The sequence below is a fragment of the Geotrypetes seraphini genome, chromosome 5, assembly GCF_902459505.1.
Source record: "Geotrypetes seraphini chromosome 5, aGeoSer1.1, whole genome shotgun sequence".
Lineage (NCBI taxonomy): Eukaryota > Metazoa > Chordata > Amphibia > Gymnophiona > Dermophiidae > Geotrypetes > Geotrypetes seraphini.
In genome coordinates this window covers 17,809,407-17,830,864 of record NC_047088.1, presented here as the reverse complement: position 1 = coordinate 17,830,864, position 21,458 = coordinate 17,809,407, and the positions used below count along the sequence as shown (strand labels likewise).

The 21,458-nt window shown below is 43.6% G+C and overlaps 1 protein-coding gene across 1 annotated transcript in view; it reads right to left on the bottom strand.

Moving 5' to 3' along the window:
- TRPC5 (transient receptor potential cation channel subfamily C member 5) overlaps positions 1-13,814 on the bottom strand; it is a 127,404-nt gene extending 113,590 nt beyond the window's left edge. The window contains exon 1 of the mRNA XM_033946055.1: positions 13,434-13,814. Coding sequence (XP_033801946.1) covers positions 13,434-13,811 — 378 coding nt within the window. The 5' untranslated portion in view covers positions 13,812-13,814. The remainder of the gene's footprint in view (positions 1-13,433) is intronic.
- Positions 13,815-21,458: the final 7,644 nt, after the last annotated feature.

Genomic DNA, 21,458 nt, shown 5'->3' with positions numbered 1-21,458 from the left:
TTTGGAGAAAAGCCAGGTTTTCAGTTGTTTTCTGAAGTGTTGGAGGGAGGTCGAACTCCGAAGATGGGCAGAGAAGCTGTTCCACAGCTCGGTGATCCTGAAGAGGAGGGATGTTCCAAGTTTTCCTGTATGGGAAATGCCATTTAGAGATGGGAAGGATAGTTTAAATTTCTGAGTGGATCTGGTGGAGTGGGTACTCGAGAGCCAGGATAGTGGAAAGAGGGGAGGAAGGATGCCGTGAAGAGATTTGAAGGTGAGACAGGCGCACTTGTAGCGAACCCTGAGGGTGACTGGGAGCCAGTGAAGCTTAGACAGAAGCGGGGAGACATGGTCGAATTTGCCTTTTGTGAAGATTAGTTTAGCTGCGGTATTTTGAATCCGTTGGAGTCTGAGGAGACTTTTCTTTGTTAGGCTTAGGTAGATGGAGTTGCAGTAATCAAGTCTGGATAAGATGATGTCAGTGAACTTAGTCAGCAAGCCGTTAAATATTGGTGGTGACTGGCTATATCACGCGCCAATCCGCTACGCCAGATATTCAGCAGGAGATTGCCGGTTAAATAGTACTGAAAATCGGTCTCGGTAGATCCTACACCTGCCCTACGTTGACCTTCATCAATGCCCGGCCTACGGCAATTCTTTTTTTCAAGACATTTAGGGCAGGATTCTGTAAACGGCGCCATTGTTGGCAGCCACCTAAAAAATGGCCACCGATCATGTGTCAATCACGCAAAGGCACCGTTTATAGAATTATGACTTTTCTCAAACGCAGGCACTGGAAATGTAGGCTAGGGTTTTAAAGGCCTACGTTTCTGGTGCTTACCTTTGACAAGAATCACATCTAAGGTTGTTTGCGGTGTTAACCACGCCTACTTCATCCTTAGGCGTTCTAAGGCACCTCCATAGACGCGATGAAGGTGCCATTTTTCTAAGCACCAGTAGGTGCCTACAATTTTATTTTATTTTTTTTAAACAATCTTTATAATGTTTTTCAATGACTTTTACCAATTAAGACAGGCGTTGGTAGAGCACCATTTATGCATCATCCAAACAGGCAAGACTAAACTTAACAAATTTTCAGAACTTGAGAAACATTTCAGCCAACTATTTGCTGGCCATAACGAAGGAGTTTTGGGGCTACCTGTGGCCCTGGGGCCTTGCGTTGGAGACCAGTGATATGCACTTTCTGGTTAGATGATGGGAACAACATTTCTGTTGTTCTGCCTCTGAAGGCAACACTTTTTTCTGGAGTAGTTATTTGGAAATCTCACGGGCCAGGAGATACTGTATAGTCCCTTCAGATGATGCATATCTGTTTGACCGTTTTATATCTATTGCTTTAAAGCTGGAAGGGCTCGTATTTACTTGTTTGAAAGTGCTGGAATACAATTTGCCTTCTCCAGAAAAATGAAGATCTCTTGGCTGTTAAGACCCATTCTCGTATGAGGAAAGACTAAAACTGTTAGGGCTCTTCAGCTTGGAAAAGAGATGGCTGAGGGGAAATATGATTGAGGTCTACAAAATCCTGAGTGGAGTAAAACGGGTTAAAGTGGATCGATGTTTCACTCTGTCAAAAATTACAAAGACTAGCGGACACTTGATGAAGTTACAGGGAAATACTTTGAAAACCAATAGGAGGAAAAAAATTTTCACTCAGATAATAGTTAAGCTCTGGAATGCGTAGCCAGATGTTGTGATAAGAGTGGATAGCGTAGCTAGTTTTAAGAAAGGTTTGGACAAGTTCCTGGAGGAAAAGTCTATAGTCCATTATTGAGAGAGACATGGGGGAAGCCACTGCTTGCCCTGGATCGATAGCATGAAATGTTGCTTCTCTTAGGAGTTCCAGAATCTTTTGTTACTCTTTGGGATTCCAGAATCTTGCTATTCTTTAGGATTCTGAATGGAATGTTGCTACTCTGGGGATTCCGCATGGAATGTTGCTACTCTTTGGGGCTCCGGAATCTTTTGTTACTCTTTGGGATTCCAGAATCTTGCTATTCTTTAGGATTCCGCATGGAATGTTGCTACTCTTTGGGGCTCCGGAATCTTTTGTTACTCTTTGGGATTCCAGAATCTTGCTATTCTTTAGGATTCTGAATGGAATGTTGCTACTCTGGGGATTCCGCATGGAATGTTGCTACTCTTTGGGGATTCCGCATGGAATGTTGCTACTCTTTGGGGTTCCGGAATCTTTTATTACTCTTTGGGATTCCAGAATCTTGCTATTCTTTAGGATTCTGAATGGAATGTTGCTACTCTGGGGATTCCGCATGGAATGTTGCTACTCTTTGGGGTTCCGGAATCTTTTGTTACTCTTTGGGATTCCAGAATCTTGCTATTCTTTAGGATTCCGCATGGAATGTTGCTACTCTTTGGGGCTCCGGAATCTTTTGTTACTCTTTGGGATTCCAGAATCTTGCTATTCTTTAGGATTCTGAATGGAATGTTGCTACTCTGGGGATTCCGCATGGAATGTTGCTACTCTTTGGGGATTCCGCATGGAATGTTGCTACTCTTTGGGGTTCCGGAATCTTTTATTACTCTTTGGGATTCCAGAATCTTGCTATTCTTTAGGATTCTGAATGGAATGTTGCTACTCTGGGGATTCCGCATGGAATGTTGCTACTCTTTGGGGTTCCGGAATCTTTTGTTACTCTTTGGGATTCCAGAATCTTGCTATTCTGTAGGATTCTGAATGGAATGTTGCTACTCCTTGGGTTTTGGCCAGGTACTAGGGACCTGGATTGGCCACCGTGAGAACGGGCTACTGGGCTTGATGGACCTTTGGTTTGACCCAGTAAGGCTAGCCTTATGTTCTTATGAATTGCTGGTTCAATGGGGGGAATCTGGATATTTTTACAGCACAGTAAAGCTACTGTATTCTCTGTATATTTTGGTAACTGCTCTATACTGTTTGTCTCTCTTGTTCACGCTGTTGAATAATTTAGTAAAAAATTTGAAAACGATAAAGAAAGAAGCAGGGGAGAACTAAAGAAAAATCACCAAGTGCAGGCTCAGTTTTTGCACATGTGTGAAAATGGAGTGTGCACCAGTTTCCATTGTTGGGTGCAGTGATGTAGTGAAGGGGTGTGGGAGGCGGTCCTCCCCGGGCGCCATATTGGTGGAGGAGCCAGCTCCCCTCCTCCTCTCTGCTCCCACCTCTTCCCACTCCTCCCCTTGCCATGCACTCACCCCCTTCCCTTCCCCCATTACTTCTAGTTCAGTGCCACAAGCAACAACTTCAACGTGCTCCTCGCAACCGCGTCATTTCTCCCGCTGGTGTCACTTCTGGGTGCTGCACACAGGAAGCAATGTCGGAGGGAGAGCTGACAGGGCCCCGAGGAATACATCGATGTTCTTGTTGCTCTTGGGATAAGGGAAGGGGGTGCACGCGGCAGGAGGGATGGAGGGGTAGGGTCGAGGATGGGGGAGGGGCGCCACCTGCCTGGGCACTTCTCGCCCTCATCACGCCACTCGGGTGGCTACAAAACATAAGAACATAATAATTGTCGCTGCTGGGCCAGACCAGTGATCCATCGTGCCCAGCAGTCCGCTCACGCGGCGGCCCTCAGGTCAAAGACCCAGTGCTCTAAATGAGTCCAACCTCACTTGTGTACGTTCTAGTTCAGCAGGAACTTTGTCCAACTTTGTCTTGAATCCCTGGAGGGTGTTTTCCCCTATTTGAAACCCTGGAGGGCGTTTTCCCCTATAAAAGCCTCAAGAAGAGCGTTCCAATTTTCTACCACACTCTGGGTGAAGAAGAACTTCCTTACGTTTGTACCGAATCTATCCCCTTTTAACTTTAGAGAGGGCCCTCTCGTTCTCCCTACCTTGGAGAGGGTGAAAAACCTGTCCTTATCTACTAAGTCTATTCCCTTCAGTACCTTGAATGTTTCGATCATGTCCCCTCTCAATCTCCTCTTTTCAAGGGAGAAGAGGCCCAGTTTCTCTAATCTCTCACTGTACGGCAACTCCTCCAGCCCCTTAACCATTTTAGTCGCTCTTCTCTGGACCCTTTCGAGTAGCACCGTGTCCTTCTTCATGTACGGCGACCAGTGCTGGATGCAGTACTCCAGGTGAGGGCGCACCATGGCCCGGTACAGTGGCATGATAACCTTCTCCGATCTGTTTGTGATCCTGCGCAGGATGACTCCTCAACCCTGTCCCTCGGGAGGGGCTTGAGGTGCCTGAGACGCCTTAAGCCTCTCCCAAGGGACAGGGCCTGAGGAGTGTCAGCAAATCAGGGCCTTCTTGTTAGGGTAAGGTTGATATCATGATTAGGGTTCTCATAATCATAATATAAACCTTACCCTAACACTAGATAGCAAGTGAATTTTCAAATGTAGTTGGGGGGCCCCCCCTTCAAAAAAAGACAAAAAAGTATCCACTGCTGCATTTGTCGGGGCGCTTTTGGTGGAGCGAAATTGTCCTGCGCTCATTTGACGGGTCACCGCAGAACCGTGTTAGACCATTCTAGAAGGTTTTCAGCTGGTGGGGCTTGGGGATACCCACCAGCTCAGGTACTTAATGCTGAGTTGGGGGGAAGAAGCAAAAAATGGGGATGGAAGGTGAGGAGCAGGGAGGCGGCTAGATGCAGAAGGGCATGTGCCCATCCAATTTGCCCATTGGCCCACCCATAATTTAGGTCTGTCTAAACCACTGGAATAAGCTAATAATAACCCCTGGAAATTTGGTGCATGAATTTTGTTAACCTGTTATAGATTTGCTTCCAAAATATTCTTCTTCTTTTATTGGTCGCTGCTTTGAACAGTTCTTGGCCCAGTGTAGCACAGCCAAAGAATTTTTGATTATAATAACTGAAAAATAAATAAACCTCTACGCTAGCTGTACCACTGTATCTATGTTATCTGCTGTCTTGTGTTGTGTTTCAGATATATTTTGCCTTCAGTCATCTTGATGGCTAGCTGTTGTCGACGATTCATGCTGAGTCTGTCCCCAAATCTATCGGGCATCCTACTCAAAATCTGCCTGCTTTTATTGCACCTTTCCTAGAAGCTGCCTTTGCATCCGATACATGTGTGGCCTGGGGGATTTCATATATTTATCCCTGTGCCTGCTCAGCCTAGCCAAGCACTTGGCTGCCGCTCTTCACGGCTACTGCCACAGATCTGCTGTAATCAGTAGCTTAAATACCCCGGGGGTGAAACCTGGTTGTTTTTTTTTCTCTCGAACAGTTCCCACTAATTCAGCACATATCTGCCGGCTCCTTTGATAAGGTGTTCTAGCTGGTGGCAAAGCTCTTGGAACAACACCAGCTTTCTGCTGGTGTGGAAGATTCCACGGGGACTGTTTCAGCTGTGAATAATCTTTCTCCTAACACCTGTTTCTGCTACAGTCTAAGGCTATTGGTATTCAGCCTCATTTCAGAACGAGGATGTCATCGCCAGAAAATTCAGCCTTCCTGACTGCATGGCCTTAGAATACCTGCATAGCTTTGGAGAGCAGAGTAATGATTTTGGAAGTTAATTTGGGAGGGCATTGACCACTCTTTCTGTGAAACATTATTTCCTATCATTCCCCTAACTTTCCCACTCTGCAACCTCAACTCGTGACCTCCAGCTCTACCACTTCCCCATCTCGGAAAAAGATTAGTTGGCATATTAATAGTTTTTAAGTATTTAAACATCTGTATCGCACCCCCATCCCTCCTTTTCGCTAGGGTATACATAGTGAGGTCTTCAAGTCTCCTCTTATGTGCTTTTTGGCCCAAGCGCCATATCATTTTTGGCACCTAGAGACATAGGGCGGGGGATGGGCTGCCCCAGGTGCATCTTGGTGGGGGCGCCAGCGCCTCTCCTCCTCTGCTACTTCTCACCCCTCCCCCGCCATGTTTGTAGCTTCACTTTCCCGCCACATACCTTTTAGCTCTTTGCCAGCACGAGCTCCAACCTGCTACTCGCGCCGGCCTTGGCTCTCTCTCTGATTAGGGTTACCAGATTTTCCAAACGGAAAATCCGGACCCATGGCCCTGCCCCCAGGCCCGCCCTGTTCCGGCCAGACATCACTTAAAATCTGTGCTGCAACTGGGAATTCTCTGTGGGGCACTCACTCCTGGGATCAAGAATTGAAGGAGAAGTTGTGTATTTCCAGCAAAGCGATCAGGACCAGTGGTAAGGGATGGTAGGAGTGCAGACCACCCTAGGCGCCAGCTTTGACACATCTCATCCTCTCCGCCCACCCACCTCTTGAAATCTCCGGCTGTGAGCAGCTCCTTTCCCTCCCCCCCCCCCCTGCTGCTTGTGTCAGCCTCGGCTCTCCTCCTGAAGTCACTTCCTGGTCGCAGGACCACGAAGTGATGTCGGAGAGAGAAAGCCAAGGCCAGTGCGCGTAGCGGGAAGGCGGTGCTGCTTGCTGCTGGCCAAGATTTCAAGAGGCATGTGGGCAGAGGGCGTGCATGGTGAAGAAGCATGCCGAAGGGGGGGGGCACACTGCATGGTGGCACCGGGGGCCACCACCCTGGGCACCTCCTCTCACTATGCCACCGCCCAGGACCACCCATAGAGGTTCCTGGAACAGCTCCAGAGTGTTTTTATATAAACCGTGTGGATCAGTCATTTATTTATATTGTGTAGTCGGTGGTAAATGAAAATGATAATGATAGCTAAATTTGCAGGTATGGGCTCCCTCGGTACCTTCACAACTCCAATCACGTCCAAGCTACCTAACGCACCGCTTGGGAGCTCGATTCTCTCAGCACCTGTAAATGATCATTTCCTTTGTAACATACTTGAGCTGTTTGCTATACGGTTACTAAGGAGACCTAAGCAAAGAAAAGCTTGGAGAAGAGACATCTGTAAATGCTGTTTGCTTACTGCCTTAGCCAAAGTGACAGAGGAATAGTAAGGGGGAGGATGAAGGGCCGCCCTGGGTGCCATCTTGGTGGGGGTGCCAGCACCGCTCCTCCCCTGCTACCTCTCACCCCTTCACTTCGCCCCCTTTTGCCAGCATGAGCATGATCCGGCCTCGGTTCTCTCTCTCTCTGATGTCACTTCTGGTCCCATATCCTGTTTGCTTGCCAAAACAGACTAAGTAATACCGGAGCGGTCTTCCTTATTGCTTGAGAGAAATGTGCAGCATGTGTGGACACACTTACGGCCTCTCGGTTTGTGCTGGTCCCGACCCAGGTCCCAACCACAATAAAACCATATACAGGGAACTGCCCTTACCTACAGAAACATAGAGGCAGAGGCTCGCCGTTAAAATCCTGCGGGTCGCTGGGTGCCAGTAAATTGTCCGATTTTGAAACGGCCACCGATTTTGTTCAAACGACTCTGCATGCAAATGAGTTTTGCGGAGGTCGGCCGTAATCCCATCCGACCGATCGTATGGGAAAGCGGCCGACAGGGGCAGAATAGATCAAGGATAGAGGCACAAAGGTGCGCGTGCACCAGGAAACGCTACATCGTAGTTACGCCTGAGCATCAATCGTAGGCGTGGTTTATTGGTGCGTGTCATAAGCGCACATCTTAGGCGCGTCTCGTATGTGTCTATATCTCGTATGTGTGACAAAAGTGATTTAAAAGGACTGGCACGTTTTCTTTTTCATTCATGCTGTGGTCATAAACGTGATTTTCCTTTTTAACACACGCGCATGAGATGCGCTCTTTACACACACGTATAATATATGGTCCCTGATCCCATGGAAAGTATTTTTATGAACCGTCGCGTGCAATTGGCAGCCCAGATCCGCCGGCGTACACTTCTAACGCACGCGTTTCAACGCTGCCGGCACCTCCTCACCTGTCACTAACTTTGGATCGTTAAAGGCCGGCACTTCATTTTCTGCATCATCCGGGCATCGGTCAGAGTGCTCATTTCAATATAGATGAGCTTGTTGTAATCCATTTGCATATGATTATCAGAGGCTGCTACAAACCACGGAAAGCAGCGCGATTAGCCATTTTGAGCATCGATAGCTGAAATACTTTTGATGCTAAACCGGTTAAAACTGGTTTAACGTCGGTCATTAAAGGCACAGCGAGTTTTGAGCATATGGGCCGTACTCCTTTAAAGACACTTCCCCATTCGGGAATGTTAGAGGTACAATATGCCCTATCTTTCTTTCTCATCAACTCAGTGTCAGTAAGCACAGCCTTGATCAGAGAATAGTTAAGCTCTGCAACGCGTTGCCAGAGGATGTGGTAAGAGTGGATAGCGTAGCTGGTTTTAAAGAAGGTTTGGACAAGTTCCTGGAGGAAAAGTCCATAGTCTGTTATTAAGTCTGTGCTTGTCCTGGATCGGTAGCTTGGATTGTTGCTAATCTTTGGGGTTCCGTAATCTTTTGTTACTCTTTGGGGTTCCGGAATCTTGCTATTCTTTAGGATTCTGAATGGAATGTTGCTACACTTTGGGTTTTCCGGAATCTTTTGTTACTCTTTGGGATTCCAGAATCTTACTATTCTTTAGGATTCTGAATGGAATGTTGCTACTCTTTGGGTTTTCCAGAATCTTTTGTTACTCTTTGGGATTCCAGAATCTTACTATTCTTTAGGATTCTGAATGGAATGTTGTTACTCTTTGGGGTTCCGGAATCTTTCGGTACTCTTTGGGATTCCAGAATCTTGCTATTCTTTAGGATTCTGAATGGAATGTTGCTACTCTTTGGGATTCCAGAATCTTGCTATTCTTTAGGATTCTGAATGGAATGTTGCTACTCTTTGGGATTCCAGAATCTTGCTATTCTTTAGGATTCTGAATGGAATGTTGCTACTCTTTGGGATTCCAGAATCTTGCTATTCTTTAGGATTCTGAATGGAATGTTGCTACTCTTTGGGATTCCAGAATCTTGCTATTCTTTAGGATTCTGAATGGAATGTTGCTACTCTTTGGGTTTTCCGGAATCTTTTGTTACTCTTTGGGATTCCAGAATCTTGCTATTCTTTAGGATTCTGAATGGAATGTTGTTACTCTTTGGGGTTCCGGAATCTTTTGTTACTCTTTGGGATTTCAGAATCTTACTATTCTTTAGGATTCTGAATGGAATGTTGTTACTCTTTGGGGTTCCGGAATCTTTCGTTACTCTTTGGGATTCCAGAATCTTGCTATTTTTTAGGATTCTGAATGGAATGTTGCTACTCTTTGGGGTTCCGGAATCTTACTATTCTTTAGGATTCTGAATGGAATGTTGCTACTCCTTGGGTTTTGGCCAGGTACTAGGGACCTGGATTGGCCATCTTGAGAACGGGCTACTGGGCTTGATGGACCATTGGTCTGATCCAATAAGGCTGTTCTTATGTTAGTAAGAGTTTCATTCAAATCCTCTGTCGCGGTACACTTACAAATAATTCTATTCATTGAAATTCAGCTGTTGGTGTGAAAGGAACAGCAGGTAGAACTGGGCAGCTTACTTATCCTGTGCAATTGGTCTATCTACTGTAGTTTTTGATAGCACAAAGAATATATAATCAGATGCTAGTGTTATAACCCACGGAGACCTGCTCTCTTGAATTGCACGAACTGTATTAAAACGACTTTGGCACAAGCTGTTCACTTTAAGAAGAATTTAGAAAGAACATAGAAATTGGAATTGAGATGTTTGTACGGATCACGACTAGGGCTGGATTAAGATGGGGCCCTGGGTGAACATACATTTGTGGGCTCCCCTGCAATGTTAAGGCCTGAATCTGTTTAGCATGCCACTAATTGACTATTTACAACGCTTCAGTATCCTCCACACTTCACAACTGGGGTTCAGAAAAAAATCACAGCAGTGCTAGTAATATACGGCAAAGAACTACCAAGCAAGGGCACAGTGGTTAAAGCTACAGCCACAGCACCCTGAGGTTCTGGGTTCAAACCCGCACTGCACCTTGTGACCCTGGGCAAGTCACATAATCCCCCCATTGCCCCAGGTAGATTAGGTAGATTGTGAGCCCACCAGGACAGACAGGGAAAAATGCTCGAGTGCCTGAATAAATTCATGTAAACCCTTCTGAAGCTATTGTGACCTCACAGATGAGGTGGAATGAGGCATTATGACATCACAATACAAGGGGCCACTGACAAGTTCTCAGCCTAACCGAGAAGAGAATGGGGAAGAGTGTTGCACAGTGGTTAAAGCTACAGCCACACCACCCTGAGGTTTTCGGTCAAACCCACCCTGCTCCTTGTCACTTAATCCCCCCATTGCCCCAGTTATATTAGGTAGATTGTGAGCCCACCAGGGACAGACAGGGAAAAATGCTTGAGTACCTGAAAAAAATTCATGTAAACCATTCTGAGCTCCCTGGGAGAATGGTATAGAAAAATAAACAAATAATCCAAATTTGACCAAGTAGACTTCGATCAAACGTCTTGAGATCTTCAGTGATTTTGGATTTAGCGGTCCGGTCCTCTGCTGGTTCCAAGGCTTCCTAACCACTCAGCTCTATGCTGTACATGAGGATGGTGAACTCTCGGATAGCTGGCACCCTCCCGGCGGGGTCCCCCAAGGTTCCCCACTCTCGCACCGTCAGTGTTCAACCTCCTAATGCAATCCTTGGGAGACAATCTAGATCAGTGGTCTCAAACTCCAACCCTTTGCAGGGCCACATTTTGGATTTGTAGGTACTTGGAGGGCATCTGAAAAAATAGTTAATGTCTTATTAAAGAGATGACAATTTTGTATGAGGTAAAACTCTTTATAGTTTATAAATCTTTCCTTTTGGCTGAGTCGTAATAATAATATTGTCATTTATAGCTAAAGAGACATATGATCAAGAAACAGTTGTGATTATGATAAACATACCGAGGGCCTCAAAATATACCGGGCGGGGCGCGAGTTTGAGAACACTGACCTTTGGTCTGTCCCACTATGGCAGCTCTTATGTTCTTATGTGAGAAATAATCAAGCCATTGTGACATCACTGCTGAGGATGGCTCTTAGGCATTGGAGGAATGAGGCATTATGACATCACAATCTCAGCTCCAGAATGTTGCTACTCTTGGGACCTGGGTTGGCCACTGTTGGAAACAGGATAATGGACTTGATGGACCTTTGGCAGTGGTCTCAAACGCAAACTCTTTGCAGGGCCACATTTTGGATTTATCGGTACTTGGAGGGCCTCAGAAAAAACAGTTAATGTCTTATTAAAGAGATGACAATTTTGTATGAGGTAAAACTCTTTATAGTTTATAAATCTTTCCTTTTGGCTGAGTCGTAATAATAATATTGTCATTTATAGCTAAAGAGACAAATGATCGAGAAACGGTTTTATTTTTCTTTTGTGATTATGATAAACATACTGAGGGCCTCAAAATAGGACCTGGCGGGCCGCGTGTTTTAGACCACTCATCTAGATCTTGCATGAATAAAACATTTCACCTATGCAGATGACCTAACGCTCATTCTCCCTGCAACAGCTGCATTAGTCAGTACCCTCACCACATCTTGGATCAGTGTTTCCCAACCCTGTCCTGTAGGACTACCAGGCCAGTCGGGTTTTCAGGAAAGCCCTAATGAATATGCATGAGAGAGATCAGCATGGAATGGAGGCGCCAGGCATGCAAATTATATTACATTAGTGATTTTTATTCCGCCATTACCTCCATTACCGCCAAATCTGCTCCATACATATTCAGTAGGGCTTTCCTGAAAACCTGACTGGTCTGGTGGTCCTCCAGGACGGTGTCAGGTCAAAAGCGTGCCACGACAAAGGCGCGCCCAGACAATTGAGCGCAGCACGGAGGCGCACGCTGCTCTAAATTACTGTTTTTAGGGCTCCGACGGGGGTGTGTGGGGGGGAACCCCCCCTTTACTTAATAGACATCACGCCGCGTTGTGGGGGGTGTGGGGGGTTGTAACCCCCCACATTTTACTGAAAACTTAACTTTTTCCCTGTTTTTAGGGAAAAAGTTCAGTTTACAGTAAAATGTGGAGGGTTACAACCCCCCAAACCCCCCATAACACCGGCGCGATGTCTATTAAGTAAACTGGGGGGGTTCCCCAACAAACCCCCCGTCGGAGCCCCTAAAAACTGTAATTTTGTGCGGCGCGCACCTCCGCGCTGCGCTCAATTGTCGGAGTGCGCTTTTGTCTTTCGCGCCGTTGTCTATGAACCCTCCAGGACAGGGTTGGGAACCACTGTCTTAGATAACTAGACCTCGACCCACTGCCTCAAACTAAATAAGAACAAAACCAAATGACTCTCGACTGACCCACGCTACACTTCAGGAATTACTATAGGCCAGGGGTGTCCAACCTGCGGCCCCGTGAAGTATTTTGGGTGGCCCCGGTCGAGGGCGATGCAGTGTTTTCCTCTGCTGCCCCCGGGTGTTAACCGCCTTGCCGGCTCCCTCCTCTGTCTTGCTGCGGCGTTTGTGCGTTTATGCGGCCCCAGAAAAATTTTTTTCGGCCGATGCGGCCCAGGGAAGCCAAAAGGTTGGACACCCCTGCTATAGACAATGCAGACTTTTCCATTTGAACTGCAATCCTGAATCGTAGGAGTAGAAATTGAAAACCATGTATCATTTTTTTATTTTTTAGTTCAAAAAAATTTTTTATTGGATTGGTTTTTGGAAAACATAAAAAACATAAGTACAAAAAGAAGAGCTTCCAAGGAACCATCTATCATTTATCTATTTTACTTTGCTGCTACTGCTGGGGTGCCAGGCTGGAAGACAAATGACAAGAGACATCATGAAAGTTTTACAGGGGAGGTTTTGAGCAGCACCCCTAGCTCTCTCTCACCTCCATTACAAGGGGGTGCTGAAAGGTTCTCGGCCCAATCAACCAACTTCCTAAATTCTGAGTCTTATTTTGCTACGGTAGCTGAAAAGAGCATTATCTTATTTCATTAAGTGCCAATTTGCAGAAACGAAATTCTACGTTTTGATATCGTTTCAGATCCATGTCATTCTCTTCATGGTTGGGCACCCCCCTCGTACCTATGGGCCCCTAAAAATTAAAATCATCCTTGCCCAGCAACTGTCACCTAGTCTAGCCACGTCGACTAGTCCAATCCAAGTAGGGTTACCAGATTTTCCTTCGGACCCATGGCCACTCCCCCAGGCCCACCAAGTTTGGCCCGCATCATGCCTCCATCCCGCCCCCCCCCAGCTCCCCCTTTAACCTGTTCGTGCGTCGGGACGGCATCCGCACTTGCAGGATGACATCGGACGCTTTTCAAAACCTGGACAAAGTCATCAAAAGTGGGACATGTCCGGGGAAATCCGGAAGTCTGGTAAGCCTAAACCCAAGCCTAAACCCAGTAGCCACTCTGAGACAAGGCGTACACAGACGTTCCTTTCCTGCGCCATAAACAATCAGAAACAATGTTCCTAAGCAAATGTCTGCTTTTTTTTATTTGGATAAAGAGATTCCTTTTTGTTATAATATTAAAACACATGATGGCTAAATTTTGCCAACCCAATAAGAGATTTTTAGTGGCATGAACTGTTGATTGTTAAGAACATAAATTGGCTTGCACAAAACATACCTGTTTCTCTCCACTTGACTTCCTGTAACTCAGAAGCAGTTCCACGGCTCCTACCACCTCCTTGCGTATTGCGTACAGTAGGGCGTCGCCCACATACACACTGTGGCTCAATAGCAACTCCATGATCTCCAGATTTTCGTTCTCTATGGCTATAAGAAGTGCGCTACGTCCCAGGGGATCCATGCAGTTAATGTTGATGTTGTAATAGATCTCGGCCTGCTCCAAGGCATGCTTCACACTGGCGTAGTCACCCTTCTCTACGGCGTTGAGGTAGGCCTTCTCTTCCAGTGAGAGCTCTGCCTCTGCCCTCACAATCTGCAACGGGATCCGGTCTCTGTACGGAGAATAGTTAACCTTTTTGTAGTATAGCTGGGCCATTGTTCATAGTGACGTTACAACCTATTGAGAAGAAAAAAAGAGGTGAAAATTCAGCACATGGAGATCATTAAAAAAAACACACAAGATACCAAAATCTTATCTCTCTCTGGTTTGGGCACTTGTTTCTTCAGCAATAAGGCTTACCAAGAAGACCAACAATGCAATCACTTCCATTTAGCATCTACAAGGCCTCAACTATGGTATCCTAGCATCAAGGACAAACTTTTAGTTCAGAGAACATACTCTGGGTCAATATTCAAAAGGATATATAGGTTTAATGGTCCCAAATGAACAGAGATTGAACCTGACTATAAATTCCTATGAGTTACATAAATGTACAAAATAGACAAGTAAAATTGAACTGTCAACTTCCTTCTTCCAAAATAAAGGCTAAGGGGCTGATATAATAAGAAAATTCTTCGAAAAAGACCACTACAGGATCATAGTTCAATCCCTTGTCCTAGGACTAGTGGACTATTGCAATGTCCTCTACCTTCCATGCCCCACAAACTTGCTAAACCAACTGCAGACCATTCAAAACACAGCCCTCAGGCTGATCTACTCTCTCGGAAAATTCGACCACATCACTAATGCCTACCTTGACTCTCACTGGCTACCAATACGTGCTTGAATCCAATTCAAATTTTATTGTCTACTATACAAAGCAATAAATGGATCTGCACCCACCTACCTCAACAACCGTCTTAATTTCAACTGCACATTCAGAACAAGAAGAACCCAGAACCTATTCGCCTATCCCCCACTCAAGGGTACTCAGCGAGAGAAGATGTACGATGGCCTCCTAGCGACACAGGCAGCCAAACTGGACCCCTTTATCTCCGACTTGTTATCAACTACAAGTAACTTTAAATCATTCCGAAAAGAAATCAAAACCCTACTATTCAAAAAAAACTATACAACCTCCCAACCGACCCTAACAAGTAACCAAGCCTAAACCCTTCTCCTAAATTGTAATTCCTTGCATCTATTATGTAAGCATCCCCCAATTGTAACTTCCTAGAAAATCTCAGCTATCTTTTACTATTTCCCGCTTAGAACTGTAAACATCCCCTGAATTGTAACTTCCTGGATATGTCCAGCTGTCTTATACAGTAATCCGCTTAGAACTGCAAGGTAAAGGCGGAATATAAGTCACTAATGTAATGTAATGTAATGATATTCAGACCATGGGAGACAGCCAGTTATCTCCAGCAGTCAGTGGCAAAATCGTAAATTCAATGCTGGTGCCGTACCTGGTGACCGACACTTAATTTCCTTTTTTTTTTTTGGGGGGGGGGCAGCTGAGACATAGCCAGATGAGTTGAAATTCATTGGCTGGCTGGCTAGGTCCTAGCAGTCAAAGATAGACCTGATTTTTAGACACTAAGGCCTGGATTCTCTAATCAGCACCAATTTACAAAACGCTGTTAACACAACATTTTTAACTGAGTTTCAAGGCGCCTACTGGTGCCCCAAAAATCGGCACCAAAAGTGCGCTTCCGTAGGCCGCCTAATGTCACTATGGGCGTGGCTAATGGCGGAAGTGGCAATACATGGAAGCACGATTTTCTATACGCATCTGATTCTGTAAGCAGCACCTGCTGTGTGGCAATCACGGGACAGGCACCATTTACAGAATCATGGCTACCAAGGTGCCAGAAATGTAGGCCACTGGTGCATGTTGACGCTGAAGTCTGGCGCTGCCCTTAAACAAGCCCACTTCCGGACTTTGGCATTACTAGACACCATGGACCCAGATGCCTAATTTTTTAAAATGAGTTTTTAATTGGATTTTTTTAACGATGCAACCAATCATCACACCACTTAAAACCAACTGAAACACTTAAGTTAGGCACCGCCAATTGGCACAATCTAACTTTCAGAGACTTTTTTCAGACTCCAACCTTAAATGACGGTTCAACTAAGCTCACAACACCTAATTCTCCTGGTGTGCTTGCTAGGCCTTTCTCCTGTCTCCTTCACCTTTTTTCTTGTGTATCATGTGCTTGCATTACTGTCCTATCATTATCTGGCGTCTCATTCTTATTTTCCTTAATTTAGATTCTACACCGTTCTGATCTGCCAGTTTTAGGGAACAGCAAGCGAAATTCAAGCAGATTTAAGCTGCTGAATCTCTCACAATGTTACAATCCATTCTGTATAGTGATTTCAAAGGGGCATGTTTTCGGCACAATTTGGGTTGTATATTCCCTATTTCAGAAAGGGAATACACACGTAGAGGTTTAAAAAAAAAAAAAAAAAAGGCTTGTTTCTGTTCGGCCATTACAGGAGGGATTAAGAGAGCTACCTTCCTTAATTCCCCGTTGTTAAGTTTCCACTCTAAATGGTGCAGCGAAAAAAATGTGGACTTTGCAGCTAATTAGAAGCAGCTAAACATGTAGGCTTGCAAAATGGCTGACATACATATATATGGGCTTAAATGCTGACTTTCTGCCGTGGACATTTCCCACATGTGTGCTAATAAAATGGATGCTTTACATTTGTAGACCCTTTTCTAAAATACCTTTTGGAGTAAACAAACCCTTGCTGACGTGAATGTCTGCGTATGGCCAGACTGGTCTTTAACTGCCATCATTTTTCTATAGCCATAAAGTTCTATGACATCACAATGCAAGTGTTAAGAGGCTTGGCTTATATCAATAATGCTCTATGAGTTCAAAGAAGCGTGGGATGAACACAGAGGATCTAGAATCAGAAAGTATTATTAAATATTGAACTAAGGCCAGAAGTTTCAAGTTTCAAGTTTTATTTCACATTTGATGAATCGCCTATTTCAAAATTCTAGGCGATGTACATAATAATATAATATAGAAACTTTAACCTAATTACAAAATCAATTAAGACTCACATGAAAGATAGGGAAGGAGGGTAAAGTTACAATGTGGGAGAAGAAAAAAACAAAAAACCAGGAAAGAACGAAAGGTAGGGTAAAATTTATGAATAAAAATTTATGCGTAAAAATTTATGCATTAAAATTGATTAAAGGCGTCCTTTAGTTAAATTATAAATCAAAGGCGTCCTTAAATAAATAAGATTTTAAAAACTTTTTAAATGTTAGGATATCACTTTCAATTCTGATGTAATGGGGAAGGGAGTTCCACCATTGTGGCCCTGCGACAGTAAACATTTCAGCTCTTCTTGTTCCGATGACTTTTAATGATGGCACAGTTAATAAGTTTTGATTAGATGAGCGCAGAGATCTTTGGGGTGTGTATGGGATAAGTGATTTTAAAATAAATTGTGGTTCGCTGAATGTGAGGGTCTTAAAAATTAGGAACATCAGCTTGTAGAGGATCCTATGGTTAACTGGTAACCAATGCGCGTCAATTAATAATGGGGTGACGTGATCGAATTTTTTTGCATTGTAGATTAACTTTATGGCTGTGTTCTGAATGATTTGCAGTCTTCTTTTTTCTTTTTGGCTGATATTTAAAAAAAGGGCGTTACAATAGTCTATTTTAGTTATGATGAATGAATGGATTAAAATCTTTAAAGATGAAGGATAGAGAAATTTGGAAATTGATCTTATCTGTCGAAGTTTGTAGAAACAATGTTTAACAATGGAAGAGATATGTTCATGATAGGATAAGTTATTATCGAGTAGTACTCCAAGAATTTTAACCGTAGGTTCCGTGTTGATAGGTATATTATTAATAAGAAAAGGTTTTATGAGAGAAATATCTTTTTTCCATTTAAATAGAATGGATTTTGTTTTGTTAATATTCAGAGCTAGTTTGTTTGAGTTCAACCAGTTATGTATTAACTCTAATTTTTGATTAATAGAGAAGATGTCAGTGTTACTTTCGGGATCTACAGGGTGAATCAATTCGATATCATCCGCGTATGAAAAAGGGATGAAACCTGTTGCCTGACAAATTTCTAGGAGTGGTGATAAAAAGATGTTAAATAGTAGGGGAGACAAAATGGATCCTTGAGGGATTCCAAAAGTTGAGGTAAAAATAGAAGATTCTTCATTGTTAAATCTAACGGATGAAGTTCGGTTGTTAAAATAGGATTTGAACCAATTTAAGACATTCCCGGTTATTCTTTTTTCTTCAAGTCGGTGTAGAAGTAGTTCGTGGTCAATTGTATCAAAGGCGGCCGAGATATCTAAGGAAAATAAGACGACAGATCTGTGGTGGTCTAAATAGTATTGAATATTGGATGTTAAACCTATCAGGGAGTATTCTGTGTTATGAAACTTTCTAAATCCAGTTTGATGTGGATGTAACGCATTTGTTTTTTCAAAAAAATCCGAAAGCTGGTTGAATACTAGTTTTTCTGTAATTTTGGCAAGAAATGATATATTGGATATCGGACGGTAATTAGATAACTCATTGATACTGATTTTGTGATTTTTAACAATAGGAGTAATAGATGTATACTTCCATTGAGATGGGACTGTAGACGTAATTAAACTATTTTGGATGATAGATAGTATAAAAGGACCGAAATGTGAGAAGAATTTTTTCAGAAAAAATGGTGGAATTAATTCTAATCGAGAACTTTTTAGATTCATTTGAGGAAATAGAGATTCAATCTCTTGTAATACTGGAATTTTAAAGTTTGAACATTTTGCTGTTGGAATGTGGTTTGATTGATCAGAATTAATGATATTTGTGGATGTGTTTTGAATGAAAGCATTGCGTATATTGTTTATCTTGTTTGTGAAAGCGTTGGCTAATTCTTGGGCTTTTAGAGAAGATTTGTGCAAAGAATTTTTTATTTTATTTGTGGGGTCCATAGATTTTAAAATATTGTAAAGTATGGAAGAATTTTTTGCTTTTTCTATTTTTTTAGAGAAATAAGATTTTTTTGTTAAATTAATTTTGGTTTTATATAGGGAAACAGTTTCCCTATATTTTTGTAAGTTATCGAGAGTTTTGTTGGATCGCCATTTTCTTTCAAGTGAACGTAATTGTTGTTTAATCAATTGTAATTCATTATTATACCAAGGGTTAATGAACTTGCGAGTAGAGATGGTTTTTGTAGTTAATGGGGCTATTATGTCTAGAAGAGAGGTCAATGATGTGTTCCAAGCTGATACTTGATTTGATATTGAATCAGAATGGGAGGTTAGGATGTTTGGATCAAGAAAAGAGGTTAAATCTTTGTCCTCCAGGTTATTAAATTCTCTGTAAGTAATTGTTTTGGGCAGACTTGCACAGTCTGTGTCTGTATATAGCTGTTTGGGGGAGGATGGGCTGAAGAGGGCTTCAATGGCTGGGAGGGTTTAGATGGGATGGAGTAGGTTTTAACGGAGATTTTGGCAGTTGGAACCCAAGCACAGTACTGGATAGAGCTTTGGATTCTTGCCCAAAAATAGCTAAGAAGAAAAAAAATGTAAAAAAATTTAAATTGAATCAAGTTGGGCAGACTGGATGGACCATTCGGGTCTTTATCTGCCGTCATCTACTATGTTACTATGACAGGGCTGCCCAAGTCCGGTCCTCGAGATCTACTGGCAGGCCAGGTTTTCAGAATATCCACAATGAATATGCATGAGAGAGATTTGCTTGCACTGCCTTCGCTTTGAACCGAAAGGTAATGGCGGAATAGAAATCTGTAATGTAATGTAATACATTGTAAACCGCTTAGGTCAGTAAGATGCAGGAGCGGTATATCAAATCTTAAATAAAAATAAACATAAATCATGTTTCTATGACCGTAAAGCTCTATAGCAGGGGTAGGGAACTCCGGTCCTCGAGAGCCGTATTCCAGTTGGGTTTTCAGGATTTCCCCAATAAGTATACATTGAAAGCAGTGTATGCACATAGATCTCATGCATATTCATTGGGTAAATCCTGAAAATGCGACTGGAATATGGCTCTCGAGGACCGGAGTTCCCTACCCCTGCTCTATAGCTTCACAGTGCAAGTGTTAAGAGCCTTAGCTTATAAATAATAATGCTCTATGACCTCACGATATAGGTGTAAAGAGCCTTAGCCTATAGGGCAGGGGTAGGGAACTCTGGTCCTTGAGAGCCATATTCCAGTCGCGTTTTCAGGATTTCCCCAATGAATATGCGTTGAAAGCAGTGCATGCAAACAGATCTCATGCATATTCATTGGGGAAATCCCAACTGGAATATGGCTCTCAAGGAGTTCCCTACCCCTGCTATAGGGAAAGGAGGAGATAGTGGATGCTGCGGATGGGCCATTTGGCCTTTATCTGCCATCAGGTTTCTATAACCTTACAGCTCTATGACCTCACAGTGCAAGTGTTAAGAGCCTCACGCTTATAACAATAATGCTCCATGATGATTGATTTGGTATAAACGTGTGCATATAAGTAGGATGATCAATGTGCCAGTAACATAAGTAGGATGATTGATTATGGCATAATCATGCCAGTGTTAATAACTCTGTATTGTAAGACCACCACAGAGCTCCATGAATTTCAGTATAGAGCCCATATATTCTAACATCTCTACAGAAGCTCATGTAAACTGCTCTGAGTTGACTCCCCAGTCATTAGCAGCAGTATAGAAGCTCTCAATAAGCATAAACAATGCAGGTGTAAAGAACCTTATCCTATAGGGAACATAAGAACATAAGTAATGCCTCTGCTGGATCAGACCAGAGGTCCATCGTACCCAGCAGTCCGCTCACGTGGCGGCCCATCAGGTCCAGGACCTGTATAGTAATCCTCTGTCTATACCCTTCTATACCCTTTTCCTTCTTGAACCCCAAAACCGTACTCTGTCCTATCACGCCCTCTGGAAGCACATTCCAGGTGTCCACCACCCTCTGGGTGAAGAAGAACTTTCTAGCATTGGTTTTGAATCTGGAGGAGGAGATAATGGATGCTGCAGATAGGCAGACTGGATGGGCCATTTGGCCTTTATCTGTCATCGTGTTTCTATGATCAGAAAGTTCTATGACATCACAATGCAAGTGTTAAGAGTCTTAACCAATAGGGAGAGGAGGAGAGAGTGGATGCTGCGGATGGTCCATTTGGCCTTTATCTGCCATGATGTTTCTATGATCAGAAAGTTCTATGACATCACAATGCAAGTGTTACGAGTCATAGCCAATAGGGAGTGGCTGCTATGGATGGGCCATTTGGCCTTTATCTGCCGTCATGTTTCTATGTTTCTAATTCAGATACCTGTGTTCCTTCTGAAATGGTGCTCCACATACAGAGAGCCAGCAGAGCTGACCGCATTTCGTGTATATTCAGTGCCTTCAGCTATCTGCCAGCATTTAAAAAAAAATCCCACATGGCTGGCATTTAAAACAATCCAGTTACCGCCACCGGTCAACATTGGTCCACACCATCTACTTCTCAAGCTAGAGAAAGCACGAAGGAGAATATGTGTTCACTATCACAGCAGCCCTCAGTCTAGATTTACGAAAGGAAAAACCCTTTAGTGGAGTTTTCCCTCAGCAACAGGCATTTAAGCTTTCAAGTTGTTCAAAACTTCAGCGGCCTCCACAATAAATAGCGACTGTGTGAAAACATAAAAAATAGATTACAGATACCATGAATCAGAGAGACTGAACAGCTTGGGATAAGATAACACAGAGCCAGCTCTTATAGCAGTAAAAACACCTGTAGTTGGAATGCCTTCTAGACCAGAAATACAACCTACAAAAAGGCATGCACTCGCTACAGAACAAACCA